Genomic DNA, 21,900 nt, shown 5'->3' with positions numbered 1-21,900 from the left:
GTTAAACAGGCTGTGAAAATTAAGCAGAACTAACCAAATGTGCAGGGCGAGGACACAGCAAGAAGGCTGCCGTCTGTACACGGGGCGGTGGCCTCGGAGAAGCCAGCCCCGCCCACACCTTGATTTTAGACTGCCAAGCTCCAAAACTGTCAGGAAATCAATTTCATTTTTTTTTTTTTTTAAGCCAACCATCGGTGGCATTTCGATAGTGGGATCCAGGCACACAAATGCATCAACTGTTCCATTCTGGGCCCCCAAATCAGCCACTCCATGCTCAGCCGCTCTGTGCTCACCTGCCCTGTAGTAGGACTTGTTCCCAAAGCCCCTTTCGGTTTCAGAGCGTCCCATGTCTTTTCCCACCTCCACGTCAGCACAAAAGTGGCTCCCTATTGACTAGAATGCTCCTTTTTACCTCTAAGACCCAGCTGAAACCTGCCTGAATTCCTCCCTCAAGACCCAACACAGAATTCCTGACTCTTCTTAGCAGACTCCCCAGGGGCCTGGCACTGCCTCCCTGACCAACATGCAGGGCATCTTCACGGCAGAGATGGCCTCTCTTGTCTGTCTCCACGGAGAAACCAGACACAGGTGAGGAGCCTGGAGGAAGCTGTGTCATAGAGAAGGATGGTCCTCTGCTGTCCTGTGAGTTACACGTGGAGTCCACCCTCATACTGAAATAGGGAACCCAAGTCCACCCCCAGGGCCTGGCATCCATATGGCTCCCAGGCTGAAATGGAAAGCAGCTTCGATCTGAGATCCACACACCCTGCATCTTCCCTGGCAGCCTCCCACACGCGTCATAGCGAGGTGGGTCAAAGTGCTGCTGCCGGGTGCGGGGCTCTTCTGGATGTTTCCGTTCCTGAAACGGCACCCACCTATGGTCTAGGCCCTTCTGGGGACAATGTCTCCTTTCCTAAGACTCCACTGGGGGCTCTGGGAGTTGCCCTCCCCAGTCTTCCCACGGAGAACACAGGGAGGTGGGGCGCGAGTTGTAACAAACACTTTGGTGTCTTATTTGTTCCAGAAGTTGGGTGGGGGAGGGGAGAACAATGGAGAAGATGGAACAAAACATCAAAGATGAATTCTTCCCTGGAGAAGCTCATAAATGATGTGCTCTGTGATCACCATGATGCTCACCCTGACACTCTGGGCTCTCACAGGCCCACAGCAGCTAGACCAAGGAACCCTACATTGAAACCAGGGTAAGCCATAGTAAATTCTTCCTCTTTTAATTTTACTTGCCTCAAATATTTGACACAGCAACAGGAAAATGGCTAACAGACCATGAAATACTGCTATTTGAGTATATCTGAGCTAGTCTGAAGGATAAGGCCAAGTGGGGAAGCACTGGGGTGACCCTACCACAGCCCCCCCCCCCCACACTGCTGGGCCTTTGGGTAAAGTCACCTGTGACCAGCAAGCACCTTCCCAGCCTGCCATACTCACACTCTAGCCGACATCACAGACCCCAGGGTCCAGCCAAGGGCAACAGAGACCTGCCAGGTGGAGCCCGCACAGACCAACACCCTCCCGAAGCATGCACTGAGTCACAGTAACAGAGCATCAGCAAAGATGCTCGCCAACACCCTGCCCACTCGAGACCCGGTGAGTGGCGCTGTAGTGACAGCCTCACCCCACGCATCCCGAGCATTTCCAAATAATGAAGGAGAGAAACTCATGCAGACTGAGAGTGCTTAACACTGGGACCACTAAAAACCAGTCTTATTAAAGCTAGAGTTGACTGCTGGGTACAGCCCTCTGGGAGCTGTCCCATTCTCCTTCAGGCAAGAAAGGCCACACTGGACCCAACAAATGGGACAAATGATAATAACAACAATGGATAAAAATCAACAAAAATACAAACACTAGCCACATGCTCTTGGTAGTAATATAAATTAGTGTGGCCAATAGAAAATGATGTGGACTTCCACAAATCACTAGAAATAGAACTACCATATCACCCATCTATAGACCACTCCTAGGTATATCCCTGAAGGAGGAGAAATCAGTACAGCAAAGAGAGACGCACAGCAAGCTCCTGGTTACTGAATAGAGTGGACAGATAAAGAAAATATGAACGTGATTCAACCATGAAAAGGAATAAAACTGTATCATTTGTGGCAATGTGGATGGAGCTGTGGGACACTGAGCCAGGCACAGACAGACAAGTTCTGAATGTTCCCACTCACATGTGGAAGCTAGGAAAAAAATGTATTTCCTAAAATCACAGACGGGGCTCACTAGAAGCAAGCAGAGGGGGCAGAGTACGGGGAGAAGTGAACACCAGGGTTCCTGAGCACCTAAAAACCACGACAATACACACAGTTTTATAAAGACCCACAAGAGAATAGTCACTACTGTGGTCTCTTTAGGTCTGTGACCAGTGCCCTGGAGGAAGCAGAGGATGATGGGGGACAAATGTCTACAGGCGGTGATGTGTGTGAACAACCCGGGAAACTGACCTGCTCTGACAGGGAGACTTTAGCCAGAAGCTACAGGTGGCCAACAACGTAGTTTCCTCATTTCCTCCACCTTCCTCGCCATAAGCTACAACCCCCAGTTCCTGCTTCACTGTCTATTGCTGTGATAAACGTCACAACCCAAAAGCTTGGGGAGGAAAGGGTTTATCTGATCTTAACTCTCAGGTTAGAATTCCTAGCCACGCCCCCAGCTACATGACCCTGTGTGCACTGTCCAGTAGCCAGGCAAGATGCTTAGTCATCCTAGGGCCTATGTCCTATGCAATCCGTGTGCTTCATGATCACATAATCTATGTGCATGCGTGGTGTAGTTACGTAAGCCCAGATGTGCATGTGCGGGGGGGGGGGGGGGGAGCTATAAAAGTAAGTTCCCCCTATTCCTTCCCTCTCTTCCTGCACGGCCATCCCATAGGCCTATGCACACCCCTTCTGTTCCCTTCCCTTAATAAACTCTTTTTTTTTTTAAAGATTTATTTATTATGTATACAGTGTTCTATCTGCACATATGCTTATAGGCCAGAAGAGGGCACCAGATCTCATTATAGATGGTTGTGAGCCACCATGTGGTTGCTGGGAATTGAACTCAGGACCTCTGGAAGAGCAGTCAGTGTTCTTAACCGATGAGCCACCTCTCCAGCCCTTAATAAACTCTTATAGTGGGTTTTGTTGTGCCTCGTGGCTTCTCTCGCACAGTAAACAGTGCCGCTTAATAAATAACACACACTCCATCACTGAGGGAAGTCAGGGCAGGAACTGAAGCAGAGGCCTTGGAGGAATGCTGCTGACTGGCTTGCTCCCCATGGCTTGCTCAGTTTGCTTTCTTATACTTTCCAGGACCACCTGCCTAGGGGATAGCACCGCCTACAGTGGGCTGGGCCCTCACCAATCATGAATCAAGAAAATGTCCCTACAGACTTGCTTAGAAGCCAATATTATGAAGGCATTTCTCAACTGTGGTTCCTTCTTCTCAGATGACCCAGTTCATGTTCAATTGACAAACTAACCAGCACACTCTATGGCTATCCAGAAGCCTCTGGAAGTCCCCAGTGATTACAGTCAGTGCTCAAATCTGTTGTTTTTCCAGCCTTTATGTTCCTTTTCCCCTTCTTCCTTCTGCATTTCCTCCCTCTCTCCCTTCCCGTCCTTCCTTGTTTCCTCCTTCCCTCCCTCTTTCTTGCCCTTCCTTACTTCCTGTATGCTGACACTGCTAAGATCAACCGAAGAACCTAGTGTGGCTCTCACTGGGGAAGGCGAGGCATGCTCTCTCATCACCGCGCCCACAAGGATCTGTTGAATGAAACTCGAACCGGGTGGCCAGCAGCACCAAGGGATTGGTTGGCGTGGCAGAAGATGCCAGCCTAGGACGGCGGCAGGTGGAGTGGCCTATGGCAGATGGCACTTTCTGAAGCCCTCAAATACACAGAGCACAGTGTCACCCCAGTTTCACCCATGACCGCCATGTCGTCCCATCCCGCCCCCCGCAGTAGCAGGGCTTTGAGAAGTGAAAGGAGCCACCTCCCAACAGGAACCTCAGAGGACTCTGAAATATGGGGCAAGGGTCATCTTGTAATCTCAGCTGTGAAAACTTGCACCACTAAAGACCATTTCCCCCCTTTACACAAAGACATCAAGAGCCTGGCTCCCGGGCACAAAGTGCTCCTGGGACTGCAATCTGAACCTAAAGGTGCCGAGGGATGATGGAGGACAAGGCTTCCATTCACAAAGGGCCTTATTTTGCTATTTGCCCTCTCAGGCTCCATCACCAAACAAAGCCAGATTTGTATCTGCAGAACATTCTTACAGCAACTGGGAGAATTTATCCCTTAACGAAGCCGTTGGGAAAACCAACCCCAGAACAGCAGCAGGCCTCTACTCTTCCCACCAGAAAAATCTCTGCCATTCAAAGAGTCTCTTAAAAAACAGCCCAGAAGGGACGGCCTACTTAAAAGCAAGATGGTTTGCTAACGCACAGGCAAACACCCCAGCAGGGAAATAACAGCTTCCTGTGAGGGAAAGAGACTTGTGGAAATTCTTAAAATAGGCCAAAGAATAGAGAGGTGCTTCTAAACGGAGGTAAGGGAATAAAAACAGCGGCGGCGCTGGTGGAATGTGCACAGTAGGGCCCAGCTTCTCAGGGCTGTGGGCAAACCACAGGTGTTAAATCAGAGGCGGCGCTAAGTCTTTGCTCCTGTGGTGAGGCGGCAGTGGGAACCATGGTGGGCGAGGGGGGCCCACGCTGTTCTCCATTTCTCCCACGGGTTCATTCCAGATCTGCTCCAGCGAGTGTCCCAACACTTTCTGAACCGGGACTGAGTGGCCGGGGGACACTTGCAGGCTCTTACTGTCAAGTGGTGAGACTCTGTGGAGGACCTTTCCTCTCTCCATGCCCTTGGTCATCAGGCAGGGACAGCCTTCGTCTCCATCTCCTCTGGGGTGGCCCTCCTCGCTTCTCACTCACATCACCACCACCACCTCCAGCCGGCCAGCAGTGAAGGCAGACCTGTGGCTCCAACTCTGCCTTGCTGCTCGGCCTTTCTGTGTGACACCTCTGCCCTGTCTTTCCCCCTGGAAGACGGACACCGCTGAGGACACCGCGTGAAAGGGCAAGAGCTGAGACCCAGCCCACACTCTGCTTACCAGCCTTTGCAATGGAAGGCCCCCACCCCCACCCCACCACCCATGGCACGTGGCCTCTCAGGGTCCCTGTCCCTAGCCTTTGCCACACGGTAGCTCTCCACACACACATACCCAGCCTCCTCTCCGTTTGAAAGCCTGCCCTGGCCCTCCCTCTCCCCACCTGCTCATATGCCTGGTGAGTGGAAACGGCCATGCTAAGTGACCTGTGAGGGGGAGCCTGGCAGGCAGAGAAGAAAAGCAGAGAAGACCCAGTGCCAGCCCGAGCAGCCGATGTACATCACAGAGCTCACGTGCCAGAGCTGAGCTATGGAAACCGGGCCATCTTGATTCTCACGGAACAGCTGGGTGAAGGCACCCCAGGTAGGTGTCAGCTAAGTAAAGAGGGTGGAGTGGGGGGTGCCTGGCCCCAGGGGTCACAAGTTCAGAGGAGTGCAGGGAGACGGAGACATTGAGACACAGTCTGCAGGCAGACGCCATGAACACAGAACAAGCAGACAAGAGAGGGGCAAGAGAGGGGTAAAGGCCTGGCCTACAACCTTCTTGGAAAGCCCAAAGGGAGAGGAGAAGGCTGACTCCTGAGAGCAAAACTCCTACAAGGCAGACGTGGTGGACATGGCGGTGCTCCCAATTCTTCATCTCCCCATCTAGCTCCAGATGGCTGGGAGGGACCCTTATCCTTGAGAGCCACATACCCAGTGTGAGGAGGGTGTTATGGGGCGGGCGGAAGGACAGTGACATCTGAATGAGCTTCCAGCAAGCGGCTTCTTCCCCAGATACATTTACATAGGTGGTAGGAAGTGTTTCAGGTTGGCACTGGCAACATCCCAGAGCGGGGAGGCAGAGAGAGGAGGAACCAAAGTGGTCCGGGAAAGGGGGCACAGAGATCCCTCAAGAGAGCCCCACCCTGGGGAGCCGGCCGGGGAAGAACAGCCAGCAAGTGAGCTCCAGCTTACCACAGAGCCAATCAAGGAACGTGGTGTGCAACACAGGCAGCGAGCAAACACCCCCCTTGTCAGTCCATCACCCGGGCCCCGCCTCCCACAGCCCCACCCTACACCCCACAGTAACATGGACAAATCTTGAGCATGGTGCAGATAGCACACGGGCGGAGTCCCTGAGAAGCACCCTGGGTGGGGGCGGGCGCGTCTGGCAAGGACACTGGAAGGCTTGGGTTCTGGAGTCTGAGTGTGGTGGACATCTAGAAATACTGATAACAATGGGAAGGGCTGGGGACGAGAGCGCTGGGGTCTGACTCAACCTTATCCACTTAGCATCTCCTCCAGACAGATGAAGAGAGGCTTTCCGGCCTGGAGCCAGCAGTCAGGGAAGAGCTGGGTAATCCTGTAATTACAGAGCACACTCCAGCCTCAGTCGCGAGAAGCAGAGGAACATTTTAGGGGCGTCTCCATCACCAAATCGGCATTGTTCTCAGAACAACAGAACCACCACCCTGTGTGCTCACTCTTCTGGAGAACAGCGAGGGGACTCTCACTCCTGATTCCAAGTTGAACTTTGTTGGGACTGAGGGCCACTTGGTGAAAGGACAAAAAGGTAACCCCGGGGGCACAGAGCAAACATGGACGCCCAGTTTGGGAGAACTTAGAACCTCCTGACCCCATCCACAAGCCAGGCAGTGTCTGTGACCCTGCCCATCAGAGGGAGCTCGCCAAAGAACCAGTAGTGGAAGTTGCCAGCATATGGAGTCTGAGTGAAGCAGCTTGTCACCTGGGGCAGTCAGTAGGAGCGCTTTGTTCTGCTCTTTCTCCAGAACAGGCGCACAATCTTTAACCAGCACGCCACTTTCGATGTGTAAATAATTGTGGTGAATTACTTTCCCTTTTCTTGTCGCCCTATAAAGTGATCTTTATCCTAAATTGTAAGAATTAAGAAAACACTACCTGGAAGGACAACGTTGGCCATGACTGGTGGTGTGTTCAGTAACTGACAAGGTTTGAAGAGTCTGAAGCAACGCAGCAGGGGCATTCTCCACACAGTGTGTGTGTGTGTGTGTGTGTGTAAATGTGGGTGTATATGCACATGTGCGTATATGTGGGCAGAGGCCAACTTCAGAAGCTGTCCATCTTCGCTTTTGAGACACGGTCTCTCACTGGGACCCGAGGTTCAGTGAACAGGGTGAGGCTGATTTGCCTGTCTCGGTCTCCCCAGCACTAGGAATGCAGGTGCATTGGCCACTACACCGCTCCCAGTTTTTCACAGGGGTTCTGGGCCTTGAACCCGGGTCTTCACTCACGCTTGCACAGCAAGCGCTTTATTATGGACTGCATCCTCTCCACAGCCTGCTGGGCGCTCTATAACCTTGGGTCTCTGCTCCCTCCTGGGAAAGCAGCCAGAGCAGCCGCCACACTGTCCCCTTCGGATTGGTGTGGACATTGCAGAGATCAGGTATGGACAGGGCCTAGTCCAATCTCTGAACCTTCCGAGGTCCTCCACAGGAATGAGATCCACGGTGAGTAACACGTATTTTCATGACTGTAACCACATCTGTTATGATGAGTTAGGCCTGCCTGGATGTGGCCAAAGGGAGCAATGATTAACTGAACCCAAGATTCCAGACTACCTACCGTATTAAAAACAGCATGTTTACACGTTCATCCTGCAACAACTATCCCAAGAATGCTCTCTCCTCCCTTAGGTTCTGGGGAGTGTACCATTTGTAAAGATATAATCACCGTCCACTGTAACAACTACCCCGAGAACAGCTAGCTCTCCGCTTCCTTGCTCCAGCGTCCAGAAGCAGGTTGGGCCGGTTTGCCAGCTTGTGGCCAGCAGACACCTGTAACTGTTGCCTGGGCACCTGTGGGAGATGGGCACCTGCAGGAGACAGGCCCAGGGCTCCAGGGGCAGTCGTCTGAGGTTCAAAGTAACCAAGACACAGGTGCACACCATGTGGCCAGCGGGACAGGCATGGAGATTCAGCCTCCTTGTTCTTCTCCTATTCTTTCTTCCCCTCTCTCCTCCGGACTGGGAGGAGGCTTGTTATGCAAGCAGAGGCCCAGATTGCATTGAGGGAGGGGAAAGGCTCTGGGGTTGGGATGGACTCGGGTACCCTCTCTTCCTATTGGCAAGCGGGCGGTGCTATGTGGGCAACGGTATTTTGGGGTCTCTCAGACCATGAGAGACAGAAGCTTGCCAAGCAGCTCCTCCTGTGATTGAGACCTCGAGACGCCCGGCTACCAGCTGGCACAGTCCCGTGCCCAAAGCCCCACTGCTATTCCACCACTCTGACTGCTCTGACACTTTCTCCGACACCATTAAGACCTCTCCAAGGTCTGTCAACGACAAGGATGTCTCTCTCTCTCCAAAGGAGCCTTCCAGGGCAGTGTTTGTCCCAATCAGTCTGAGCAGGTTGTGAAATGTTTCCAAGACTGGCTCCATCAGAGGCAGACCCCAACCCCAAAGGTAGTTTACCAACTGAATTCTCTCTCAGAGGCGGCAGCGGGCCCGGCGGACGGTGGGCTCCAGAGACAACGGCCTGGGTTATTTGTGAAGCCATGGCGGGCCCCCGGACCTGTCTATCCTCTCTTGCAACACAGAGCTAACAGTATGGGAAGGGGCCAAGCCACAAACGCTAATGGTCCTGTGGCTTTCTCTAGTTCATTCCTCCTGCCCTTGGAGTTGGTTTTTCCTGAACACACGTTTCTTCCAAATCCTTGAGCGCAGTAGCAGCTGCCCCTGTCCAGGCCTGTTCCTATGCCCATCAAATCCCTCACAAGGCAGATGCTGACTTCCAAGAGCTAGCTCGGTTGAAGCCAAGATGTTGGGTTGCTGTCTCTAACTAGAGCAAAAGCGAGTGAGCCGGGGGCCGCCCGCAGTGCAGCTTCGGTGGAGAGATTGTGAAAACCACCCACAGCCAAGGCTAGGGCAGCCAACTTGGCCATTGCTGGCCCAGTCCGCCATCTCCCCCCCCCCCCCCCCCCCGCCCCGCTTGAAGACTGCAGGCCCTCTGTGTCTTACTGTGAACTGGGGCACTGTCACTGCCCCACCAACAAAGCCTCCAGAGGCCGAGGCTGGACATTAACAACGGCTTTCATTCCCCATTTCCCCTCCTGTAGTGATTAAACCGCTCACTGTAGAAGGACTTGTTAGAAAGTAAAAAGACTGCAGTGCTGGTCTTGGTTACGTCAGAGTAAGAATTAATGATTAATGAGGGCAGCAGTGCTCCACACACCACACACCTGCACACCCCAGCGCACTCTCCTCTCCAGCACATCTCTAAGAACAGGCAGGCAGGAACACTTACCGGCCTGCACGCCGCGGCCCACTGTGGAAATACAGGAGACGGTACAACTGGTGTAGTCGCCCTGAAGTTATGATATTAAAAGTCTCTACCTCTGTATTGTTAACAGGACGCCAGCTGGATTGCACACACCTGGTTGAGAAAGCCACTCCACTAGGTAACCCCAGAGCCCCAGTGGGAGACACAACACATACCCACCAGGACCCCTAAGAGACAAGAGGCCCATGGAACAGGTAAACCCTCCTCTGAAACAGGGAACAGGAAGCAGTGACTTCACCAGGCCAAGGTTGCCACAAGCACTCTCTTCCCCGAGTAACACAAACAAGGCAGGGCTCCCCCCCACCCACCCACCCAGGAAGAACAGGGTAGCAAGAGAGCAGGCAGCTGTCTGGGTGTGCGCAGCCCCAGTTTCTGTCCTGGATGGGAAAAGTGAGGAAGGGCCAGAGTGACTGATTGGGAAGGAGCCAGAAGAAACACCAGACCCCTCTCACCCCAGCTAGCTGGGTGTCACCTCTGAAACTCAGACTTAAGCAGGAATAGACAGCAAAGGTTAAAAGGTACATACGCACACATATAATTTTAGTTTTCTTATGAATTCAGTGGCCTTTTAAAAAAATTGTTGGGTTTGCTTTTAAATTGAATGCTTCCAACAGGAAATTAATTCTGGTACCAAAAAAAAAAAAAAAAAAGTCACGTGAATCTCTGAAGACAGTGGAATCCTCTCCTAGTTGTAGTGGAAGAGAACTCTTGATTCCTCATTTTTAAGAAAATCATATGTTAAGTACTTCTCTCAGCTTCACTAACACCACCGTGCCATGGGGTGTCAATGGCATGGGAGGTAAGTCACAGAAAGGGTGGACCCCACGATGATGACCAAGGAAGAGAAGCAGGTGCCATGAAGGAGGAGGCGCAGGGAGAGGACTTACTTGGGTGTGCCACTGGGCTTCCAGTACCTACAAAAGAGGTACTGTCCGTCTGCGTTGACCAGGTGAGGCAGGTCCTGGTAGGGAACATTCTGTGGAGTTCGCCTGGGAGAATTTGCCTCAGGCATCCTGTAGAGGTCTTCTGGCCCTTGGAAAAAAGGTGGACATATTCTAAAGTCAGAAACACACTCATGTCCATTGGGGAGGAAAGGAAGCCTTGTTCAGCATCAGGACTGTGGCTTTTTTTTTTCTAAGCAGTTTTTAAAAAAAAAAAACAAAACACCTCAATTTGATATTTATTTTTAAAATTACATACATCTCTTGCACATCTCTCCAAGACTGAAAAATCCCATTTGTCCTTAAGAAAATGCACACTTTTATTTTTTTAAAGTGCCTCATTGCAGCCCCCTCCCATCTGTGTTTATTTTAAATCATCTCAGGAAACTTCATCTTAAAGACTGTTTTAGCTGTAATCAAGCGGAAATTACAGTCAGTTCCGTGGGTACAAAGCCCCAGCTGCAAGGACCCATCTCTCCTAAAATCTCCACGGAGTGGATTCTAGGGGGCATAATAAGTAGGTGACGCGCCCCGAGCGATTTCTCCTTTCTGAATGCCAAAGATGCCATGACAAACCTGTTTCCATTCCGTCCTGGCTTTCGCATTCCACTACCGCCACAGCCTCGAGTATCAGCGCCAGGCAAACGAGGGCTGTTCCCTCATCGCGGCCGCAGGGCAGCACCGCGGGGTCTGCGCCCTCCCCGCCTGGGCTGCAGGGGTGCGAGCTGCTCCCTCCTGCCGCTCCAGCGCTAGCTCATGTCACCACTTTTCCAGAACACACCCCTGAAGGGGTTCCGGGAGCGAGGGACAGCGGGTCCCCAGCCCGGAGCTGCTGCGAGACGCGCTCCGCGGCACCGCGCATTCGCGCAGATGCGGGTCCCCGAGCAAAGTCACCCCGATTCTCCGACAAACTTTGCCTCCTGCCCGCCCGCCCGCGACCGCTTGGGGAAGGAAGCCCAGCGGCTGTCATCTGCACACCACACACGGGGCGGGGACTTGGCCGGTGTGTCCCCACACCGGGCTGGGAAGATGCAGTTGACGGGCACAAGTCGGTTTGGGGGTTGGTGCGAGGGCGCGAGGGGCGCGCTCACGTGCACACGCTGACACGCGCGCACACTGGTGCGCACGCACACGCGCGCAGGGGACCCCTGGCGGCGGCTCCTATCCTGAGGCAGGGGCGGGAGGCAGTTACCCGGGCCACGAGCGCCGCTGTCACGTCCCCCGAGCACCACGCGGGTCCGGGTCTGCGGCGGGCTAGAGCCAGACTACTGCGCGCGGCCGGCTGCGCGGCGATAGGGCGCGGCGTCTGCGCCGCCACTTTATCCCCAGCCGCTCGGCGGCGGGGGCGGCCCGCTGGGTGGGGACGCGCGGGAGGCGGCGCCGGGGGCCCACGTGTGCCCGGCCCCCGGGGAGGAGCGGGGCGCCGCCCGCCGACCTGCCACGCGCCCTTCCCGGCCCTACGCGGCAGCCGCATGGGGACTGTCACGAGGCCCTGAACCGAACTAAGGGGCCCTTCCAGACCAGGCGCACAGGCGAGAGCACTGACCCACACACAGGTACCCAGAGCAGAAACATGCTCACAAGTACTGAATGCACATGTTTACAGATGCACACGTGCGAAATCCACATTCAGATATCACAGGTGCGGGCACACCCGAACGGACATAAGGAGACATCCTCAGGATCCTTCCCCCAGATGTTAGCTGCACCCAGGGGCACACATGACTGCCACAGTTACTACGTGAATACAGACACACAACAGCATGGACTCACTCCCTAGACACTATGCACACAGATAAAAACATTACACCACATGCACAGTGTAGACACAGCTCCCATTTTCAAGGAAATAAGAGATTATTCTGGAGCCATTTTGAGTGACCATGGCCTGGGAACACAGACTTAGGTTACCCCAAATTTCATGTTCCAATATGGAAGCAGTTTCAGGAAGTTTTTATAGTTTTTACAGAACAGAGAAAGTCATAAATCAAGGCTAGTTTAAAGTACATTAGAGGGTACACCAGAGAGGCAGGTACAGTGAGAAGGGCAAAGCTTTTCTGCAGGTCCCAGATGCTATCTGATGGCATTCTTAGCTTTTGGATTGGCAGAAGCCAGTTGTCCTGTTAAGTCAATAGATTCTAAAAGGTTTTTATCTATTGTCACAAGATGTTAGTTCGACAAAGAGGGGCAAGGGAGGAATGGCTATTCCGGGAGGGCCAGAATTTAGCCCAAGATACCGTAATGTGCCTCTGGACCTGCAGCATTTTATCCTCTCCACAGTCCTGAAATTCTAATCAGCCAGTCTCTGCAGACTGAGACTCCTTTTAGTTTTCCTTCACAGCCAGATGCAGCTTCTTTCCAAAAGTTGTTGTTCACAACAGAGATGAACAATACACCACACACACCAAGACAGGTAAAGACACATGGCATTTCCACACAAGTGCTTAGAACCCTGGAGAAGGAAACAGACGCATTGCACACACACAAATACTGCATGAAACCACTTCCCCTAGGTGCCTCTGGAGTCGGGTCCCACCAGCACAGCTGCCTATGTGGCTGTGGAGAGTCTGGAATCCAGCCCTAAATTTAGAGCCTGTCCACTGTGTCCTAAGCCTGACACTTCGGATGACAGGTGCAGAGGAGCAGGAGGGATGACCCTGACCCATACCCACCTCCACAGGCCTTCCAGAGCTTTCTTCTTAGCCAACCACTTTGCAAAACAGCAGTACTGAATAGTCCCACTGTCGTGGTGGCCCAGTGGTGGTGTCCACGGAAGTGAGGATGCCACAGAGCCTGCAATCTAACTTAACTTGAAAAATAAAAGGAGGCCATCTGAGAGGCCATGCTGAGGGACCTAGCCCACCTGCCGTGGCCGGTCTCCAGGGCTTAGACACAGAGGAGAGGCTAAAGGACTTCTTGGGGCTGTTTTTGTATTTTCTGGCAGGCCAGGATCGGGGGGCAGCAGGCTCAGAGGAGAGGCTGGGAGCCTGGTCTCAAAGCTGGGCTGGGCCTGCTAAGCACACACCACTGTTCACTTCAACTGCGGTTTACTGAAAGGAAAGGTGGCTGAGGAGCTGTCTCGCTCCTTGGTGCATAGCCCTGTGTGTTTACAAAAGCCAGAGCAAGCAGTTAATTATCTTACATTACAGCACTTTTAGAATTTTGGGGAGTGGGGCAAGGAGTCAGAGTTTCTGGCAACTTATCTTTTAGGAACTTAGAATGGGTGCATAGGACAAACGGAGTCTTCCTTAGCCAGCACAGTGGGACCGGGGGAAAGCAAGGGAGAAACTAAGCTAGGTGCTTCCAATGGTAACTTCTTTTTACAAAACTACAGAGCAATATCATAGTGATATTGGATTTACTTTTTTTTTTTTTAAAAAAAAAGATTTATTTATTACATATACAGAAAAGGGCGCCAGATCTGATTGTGGATGGTTGTGAGCCACCATGTGGTTGCTGGGAATTGAACTCAGGACCTTTGGAAGAGCAGCCAGTGCTCTTAACCTCTGAGCCATCTCTCCAGCCCCTGGATTTACTTTTTATTTCTTAATTTACTTATTTTTTTTGAGACAGTGTCCTACTCTCTAGCCTGGATGGCTTGGAACTCATAGACATCCACCTGCCTCTGCCTCCCAAGTGTGGGAATCAAAGATGTATGCTGCCATGCCCGCACAACACTGGATTTATACAATCAAGAAACGGTATTTCCATCCACTGAGACCCCTCACGGCCACATTTCCTTCCCTTCCCTTTCCTCTTTCCCCACAACCTCTGGCAGTCTTGCTTTGTTCTCTATTTCTAAAATTTTTGTCATGCCAGGTTGTTTTGTAAGTGGAATCATGAGGTAGATATGCAACCTTTAGTACTTTTGTCCTTTAGCACCAACTGGATTATCTGGCTTCATGTTTCATGATTAGATGCGCCACAGTACCACACAGTTCACCTGGTGAAGGACAGTTCATCTGTGTGGTTTCCAGTTTGCAGCTAGTTCTGAATAAAGCTGCTGTTGAACGCTGGCTAGGCACAGTGAAGCATGCTCTCTATCCCAGTGTACAGGATTGTTAACACATGATTATCTGTGGTTCAAGATCGGCCTGGTCTGCATAGCTAGACCTTGTCCCAAATAAACAAGAAAGGAAAAGGAAACAGCTTGCTTAGTTTTCTAAACAGCTGATAAAATGTTTTCCATAGTGGGTGTATCTGTTTACATTCCCACTGTTGTTGCAAAAAAAAAAAATAATGTTTAAAGTACCTTTTAAATTTTATGCGTAAGTATGTATGTGTGCCTGGGTGTATGTAATGTGTATCACATATATTCAGGAGCCTAAGCAGGTCAGGAAAGGGCATTAGGCCTCCTGGAACTGGAGTTATAGACGGTTGTGAACTGCCATGTGGATACTAGGATAACTGTTGAACCATCTCTCCACCCTCCCCTCCCTGATTTTTTTTAAAGCCTGACTGTTGTGCACTTTGTGTTTTTATCTGCATTTACGTGATAGCTTATGCTGCTGAATGCCTTTCCATGTGCCTGTCTTCTCTGTCTCCTAGTAAAATGCCTCATGGTGCCCTCTGACCACTGTCTTATTGTATGTTGTTTAACAGTTGAGTTCTGAGTGTTCTGGATGTATTATAGATGCCAGTCCAGTGATTGGCAAGTCGTATTCTCTCCTGGTTTGTAGTTGTCTCTTCAGCCTCTTCAGAGGGTCATTTGCAAAGCAAAAGCTTTAATTTGGGTCACAAACAAATTGTTAGTGTTTGCTTTAATGGATCATGTGTTTCGTGTTAAGAGAAGTCTTTGCCTAGTCCTGCATTTGAGGAAATTTATTCATATTCAGAGTTATATTTTTTATATTTTATGTTTAACCCATTTACAGTTAATTTTGGTTAGGATATGAGGTTTAGTTCAGAGGTTTTTGTTTTGTTTTTGGTCCACATATCAGTTGCTCCTGCACCTTTAGATGGGGGACAGTTTTTCTTCCTATGAATTGTTTTTCCACTTTTCTCAAAATTCGGTTGGTCTTTCTGTATGAGTCTATTTCTGGCTCCGCATTCTACACCGCTGGTTTGTGTCAGCTTCTCTAGCAATACCATTGGTAATACCATGGTCTTGATTGTTGAAGTTCTCTAATAAACCTATAAATTCTATATGCTGATACTCACTTCATATTTCACAATTCTAGTTCCTTCACCTATTAATATAATTTTTTGATCAGTGTTGTCTATAATTATTAAAAAATCTTGTTGAGATTTTGACAGGAAATACATTGAACATGGATATCTATTTGCCAGCCTTGATGTTTTCAAGGTTAAGTTTTACAAACCACAAACATTGGTACAGCTCTCTATCTACTTCTTTCTTTCAACACAAGGCAGGACTTTTAACAACATACAAGTCTTACACAAATACTTTAGATTTATACTTTTTTTTGTTTTTTTGAGACAGGGTTTCTCTGTGTAGCCTTGGCTGTCCTGGAACTCACTTTGTAGACCAGGATGGCCTCAAACTCAGAGATCCTGAGTGCTGGGATTAAAGGTGTGAGCCACCTCTGCCCCACTAAATTTATACTTATATTTATTTTAAGTAATTGTAAATGTCATGTGTTGCTTCTCTCAGTGTGCCTAGGTTAATTTCTAGTTTATGGTGATAAAATTGACTTTTGTTTCCTGGACTTATAATCTGTAACCTTGCTCAACCTACGTATTAGATATAATGTAGGGGGCTTGAGTCTTATTTTGTTTATAGCTTCCTTGGGGTGCTTCTACATATACCATCATTATATTTGGACTGAGTTTCTTGTAGACAACATGTAGTTGCATTTGGATTTATTTATTTTACTTTTATTTACTTGTCTGTTTATTTTTGGTGCAAGGAATCAACAGCAAAGGATTGGTCAGCTGTAGAAATTCTCTTGGAGTGTTTTTATCTCACACATCTGACAATGTCTGGGACTCTTTTCATTCCTGAAAGATGTTTTCACTGAAGCTGGGATTTTATGATGACAGTTCTTCCCCAAAATTTAATGATTAATTAATTTAATTGTTAATTTGTTTTTAAAATGTTGGTTACTTCTGGCCATGAGAGTTGATGCTGATGGTGCTCATTTCTACTTGAACTCCTCTGTTCTTACAGAGAACATCATTTCCCTCTCATTACCTTCAAGATGGTTTTGTGTTTTTAGTTTTCAGAAGTTTCACCGTGTGTCTTGGTGTGGATTCCTCAGGTTTGTTCTGTGTGGGGTTTGTTCAGCTTCTATAATCTGAGGAAGTCAAGGTTTCTGTCTCTGGACAGATTGGGACCCTTTCACATCAGCAGCATTCTTTCTTTATATACACTTTAAGTCCCACCCCCTTTGTTCTTCTCCATGTTTCTTGACTTTCCTTTCCTTAGCCTTTTGTGACTTTGGGCCAATTTTCGTGTTCTTTGGCATTTCTGGGTTACTGGATTCACTGACACCAAGGGATTTAGAAAGCAAAACCAAAGCTGAATGATGTTTGTTTTGCAGACATGGCCCAGGGTGTTCATATTTAACAGGAAGAGTGGGGCAAGCACGTCTCCCACCCCTTTGCAGAGTGCAGCAGAGAAATCACTCCCAGGTCCTTGGCTCTCTCGTGCCCACAGAAGCCTCTAGAACAGGACAGCTGCAGATACAACCAGGTCAAAAAATTTTTTTTTTTTCCTGTGGCAGGCTCCTCTGCAACTATCATGAACTGGCTAGGTGACAGTTCAAGAAGTGGCATCTTTCTACCCTCTCAAGAGCTCTTATGTGACCTGAGATACACCGAGGCTTGAGGAGAGTAGTCACGCTGGGAATCCCAGAGGAGAAGGGGAAGAACGCGTTGGAAGGCAGCTCCTCTCGTAGAAACTTTAGGCTTCCACAGTCTTGAGGGTTTTGGTTGGTGTAAACCCACACTGTAAGTCGCTTGTGCTAGGAGGAAAGAGGAGATCAGGAGTAGAAACTGCTTAAAGGAACCAACAGAAGGAATGTAAGACTCTGCACAGGTGAGGTTGGGGGAAATGAAGCTGAGTGATTTGGGCCTCCAAACCCAGCAGTGCTGGCTAGCTGGGTCACTTCCTGGCAAGTTTCTTCACCGCATAGACTTGCCTTCTCACCTGAGATGGAGATACCCTAGCCACGACTGTGACTGTGGTGCCCGTGGCTCAGCTCCATTAAAACTGGAGCTGCCAAACCCAACACAAGCAGAAGGCCTTTTGCATACAAAGTTTTCAATGTGAACTTTAGAAATTGTTGATTACACACTGCAAACCTAGATTTCCTATACTGGGCATGTGGGGCACAAGATGTTGAGGGGACAGGGGACTTCCTGCTCTAGAACAGAAAGAGGATGTGGCTCTCTGCTGAGGCAGGAGGTGCTAAAGCGGCAGCAGGTCTGGAATGGGAGTGAACTCAGGGTGGGGACTGAGACTGAATTGAGCCAGAAGCAGTCCCTGTGGCCGGGAGGGAGAGCAGTGTGCTTGATTGAAGGATAGCAGCAGAGGTGTGGCCTGGTAGCCTACATACCACACCTATCCCCAGGGGACTTGAACTGTGAGCACTTTTACAGTATTTGCATTGCTAACCAACATCTAACAATGGGGACATTTCACCCAGTAATGCTGGGCTGGGTTTCCTCTAAAGACAGAGGCCTCAGAGCAGGTCACATCTTGCCCACCCACTGCTAGTGGGAGACCACTGATTCCAAGCAGTGTGTCTCCCTCTACTTCCCATCCCTCATCCAACCCACCTCCAAAATAACCAACTCGGATTTCCGGGTCACTTGACTGGGTGGCGCTTTCCTGAGTTGCCTGCATGGAGGAAGGGAGGCGGCTTGGGAAGCAGGGTCAAGTTCAGTGTGGACTTTTGAAAAACAGTCTCTCTGGGGGAAGCCAACCCGGAAGCCCTGATGAGGGCTACAGTAGGAAGTCAGAGTGGAGGTGAAGGTTTAGGAGTTGCCATTTGTGAGCCATGATGTCAAGGGCATGCCTGACACAGGGAGTGTGATCTGGAAGGACAAAGGGTCCTGGGGAGCTTCTTGTGAGAAGGGGAAGGAAAGGGGAAAGAATTTACAAAAGTGATGGAGACAGAAGCCACGAGAGCATGATTCACATTCCAAAGTCACTGCACGCTCCCAGAAAGAGCCTGAAAGTCCCCAGAAGCTAAGCAAAAAAAAAAAAAAAAAAAAAAAAAAAAAAGAATCGAGATACATGGTGGGGTTGGTGACACTGTGAAGTTGGAGAGAACCCAGTTCATGGGTTAATGAGGAGAGACATCGATTTGCATTATTTATGAAGTGATTGCAAAGTAAATCTTCTGTGAAGAAGAGGCAGCACAGGGCAGTGTGAGGCCACTGGACCCTAGAGCCTGGTCACTTGGATTAAGATCCTAGCTCTGCTGGCCTGGAACTCTGAGATCACAAGCAGGTGAATGCTGTGGAATATTAGCTTATGTGGAATATTAGTTTAAGATGTATTACATTTGTTTATACAGTGGAATATTTGTTTAATGGTTCAAAGGTGTGTTGCACTCTTTTATGTTGCATTTCTTAACTCTGTGAAGCTGTGTTACTTTGCCTACCTAAAACATCTGATTGTAATAAAGAACTGAACAGCCAATAGCAAGGCAGGAAAGAGAAATAGGCGGGGCTGCTAGATAGAGAGAATAAAGAGAAAAGAAAAAGAAGAATGAGGAGCGAGAAAAGGAGGAGAGGAAGACACCAGGAGCCAGCCACCCAGCCACATAGCCAGCCATGGAGTAAGAAGGAAAAAAAGGTACGTAGAATAGAGAAAGGTAAAAGCCCAGAGGCAAAACAGTTAAAGAGAAATGGGGTAATTTAAGAAAAGCTGGCTAGAAACATGCCAAGCTAAGGCCAGGCATTCATAAGTAAAAATAAGTCTCCATGTACTTATTTGGGAGCTGGGTGGCAAGCCTCCAAAGAGTAAAAACAAACAAAACCAACTCCAGGTGAATGGCCCACTTCCTGTCCCTATACAATGACAACGGTGGTTTCCGTCTGTTTTGTGGACTAAATGGGACACTCAGACTGAGTACTAAGCACAGCGCCTGGTGCATGGTAGGCAGGTGGAAAAGAACTCCATTAGACTCATAGGTACAGTGGAGTGGCAGGGAAAGGCTGGCCAGCTGGTACAATCGGAAATCAACGAGAAGTCCACTGGTGAGCTGCAGTAAAGTGGGGTGATGTCAAGTAATGTGTGGGGTACGTGTCCTAAAAACACTGGACATGTTCTGTAAGTCTCACAATAAAGAACTGATAAAGGTTTGCAGTGACAGGTATGTTTAACCTGATTTAAACATTACACAATGCATACATGGATTGTAACGTTTCGTTCATGCAAATTTGGTTATTTCTGTTTTCTTTTCTTTTGCTTTTTGAAATGGTCTGTAGCCCAGGCTGGCTTTAAACCTCCTGCCTCAGCCCCCTGATTACAGGTATGTTCCACTGAACTTAGCAATATGCACAATTTTTATGTCTTTATATACTAGTTGAAATACATTGATGGCTGGGGATGTAGTTTAGTGGTAAAGCATTTACTTAGCATAAGCAAAGCTTCAGTTCCATACCCAGCACTACACATACACGGAAAAAAAAAAATCAAAAATAGAAAGGCTGTGGCTGAGGAGATGATTCAGTTGCTAAAGAGCTTGCTAGGAAGTGTGAGGACCTGAGTTTGATTCCTGCCACCTACCTAAAAAGTCAGGCACGATGGTGCCTGCTGGGGAGTGAGTGGGCAGGAGGACTGCTGGTGCTTACTAGCTGCCAGTCTAACAGCAATCAGTGAGCCCCAGGTCCCGGTGAGAAACCCTGTCTTCCCCTCTTTCCCTCCCCCAACCCCCCCCCCCAACACACACACACACAGCCCTACCACCACCAAAAGAAAACCAAGGTGAACAGCCCCCGAGGAACAACACCTAAATTAGACCTCTGACCTCCACATGTACACACACACCTGTATGTACACCATCCATTCTCAGGTGATTCCCCTTAACACCCACTCACACTCACCTATGAACACACCCACACATACATACAAAACAAAAACAAGAAATAAAAAGTCTAGAAGTTTACACATTGAACATGCAAATGAGTACCGGAAAAGTCAGTGGTGATGACCCGTGAGTCTCCATCCCACCCTGTGCTTGGCTCCTGCCCTGCCCACAGAGGAAAGAGGGGCATGCTGGGACACCCTGGAGGAATGGAGAAAAGTTGAGGTTAGAGGTCATTGAGATGACAACATGGTAGGAAGCAAGAGAGGCAGGCTTCCTGTGGAGATACAATGGTGAGGTGACCTGAGCACAGGCTGGGACAAATCTCCTCAGCAGGTACGATCTCTGTCTCTACGCCCCGTGTGCCAGTGTAGAGGCTTTTCTCTTGCAACATGGATTCTGGTTCTCACATCTTGATGCTGCACTGACCTCTGACTTACTCTTACCAACAGAATGTAGTGCAAATGGCACTGTTCCAGAGCTGAGTCCTGGCGTCCAGAGGACTTAGACGTCACACCATCACCCTTGACACCCATATTCTCACTCCTTCTACTATGAACCAGCCTGAACTCAGTGGACTCACGGATGGAGCAATGGCCTCAGCACATGGAGGGAAAAACCCTGGAGGAAACCAAGGCTCTCCAGCAGACAACAGTCAATCCCCAGAGGCAGCTCTGCCCTGTGACCTGCCAGCATTGCAAGAGACCTGGCTATGACTCAGTAACCACCCAACAGAGCCCAACCCAAGCTGCTCTTCCACAGAGCCACAGGATAAATGAGCAACAGTATGTTAAGCCAGCAAGTATGCAGCTGACTAGTTCTGCAGCAGAAACATACTCATGCAGCCAATAAACCATTCCATGTGACAACTATGCATTTGAGTTACCCTGTCTCGATAACCACTGTGAGACTGTGAGACATGGGGATAGGATCCAACAGTTTTAAGTTAAAAAAAAACAAATCAGGTCATTGAAAATTTGAGCATAGGAAGATACAGGGGAAAAAACAAACATATATAATGATAAGATATATCAATACAGATAATACTTATAAAAAGGAAATAGATTTTTAAAATGACTTAACAGTCCTGTTAATGGGCTATTCCCAAGGCTACAACTACTAAGGTTATAAATGCTCTTCATGTTGACGGAACAGGGTGATCATATGTCTTATTGGAGTATTTATACTCATTTTCCCTCAAACCGTTTTGCCTTAGTCCCTTGCTTAGTTTTTCCATACTGTCTTAAGGCTCTTTATAACTTCTTCCAGCCTGGGGGGACTCAGGCTGCTGCCACCCGTAATTAAGAAGGATCTGCTGGGTACTGGATTCGGATGTGAGCTCCTCAGAAACATCCACTCTTCTGTTGAGTGTTCCTGGACATCCGCCTGGTCTCATTTCTTCCTGAGGAGGGTGGAATCTCATTACAGGAAGCTGTGGACATGGAACCCTCATTACAGTATGGAGGTCAAAGGCGCTTTCTTGTCCTTTGTCCTTAAAAGACCATGAGGGGAAAACACGCATAAAAAATTAAATCCTTTTAGTG

The 21,900-nt window shown here is 49.4% G+C and overlaps 1 protein-coding gene and 1 long non-coding RNA gene across 6 annotated transcripts in view; one reads left to right on the top strand and one right to left on the bottom strand.

Moving 5' to 3' along the window:
- Mgll (monoglyceride lipase) overlaps nt 1-11,668 on the bottom strand; it is a 105,202-nt gene extending 93,534 nt beyond the window's left edge. The window contains exons 1-2 of one of the 3 annotated variants that reach the window (XM_059258171.1): nt 11,548-11,668; nt 10,302-10,446 (exon numbers count right to left, since the gene is read on the bottom strand). In XM_059258171.1, coding sequence (XP_059114154.1) covers nt 10,302-10,426 — 125 coding nt within the window. In that variant the 5' untranslated portion in view covers nt 10,427-10,446; nt 11,548-11,668. Of the gene's footprint in view, nt 1-10,301; nt 10,447-10,931; nt 11,455-11,547 lie in introns of those variants that run through there. The other 2 variants (XM_059258170.1, XM_059258172.1) reach the window with 2 other exon arrangements.
- On the top strand, nt 630-21,228 carry LOC131907177 (uncharacterized). Of its 3 annotated transcripts, none has more exons than XR_009378318.1 (9): nt 630-807; nt 1,025-1,202; nt 2,373-2,498; nt 3,315-4,553; nt 5,053-5,477; nt 6,471-6,668; nt 7,771-8,537; nt 9,485-9,608; nt 20,809-21,228. It is a non-coding gene; the product is annotated as an uncharacterized LOC131907177 (long non-coding RNA). The 3 variants fall into 3 exon arrangements; XR_009378316.1 differs by having other exon boundaries at nt 4,750-5,477; XR_009378317.1 differs by lacking the exon at nt 7,771-8,537 and having other exon boundaries at nt 4,750-5,477.
- Nucleotides 21,229-21,900: the final 672 nt, after the last annotated feature.

The sequence above is a fragment of the Peromyscus eremicus genome, chromosome 3 (genome assembly GCF_949786415.1).
Source record: "Peromyscus eremicus chromosome 3, PerEre_H2_v1, whole genome shotgun sequence".
Taxonomy (NCBI): Eukaryota; Metazoa; Chordata; class Mammalia; order Rodentia; family Cricetidae; genus Peromyscus; species Peromyscus eremicus.
The sequence above is the reverse complement of the archived record's forward strand: the minus strand, read 5'-3'. Positions and strand labels throughout refer to the sequence as shown.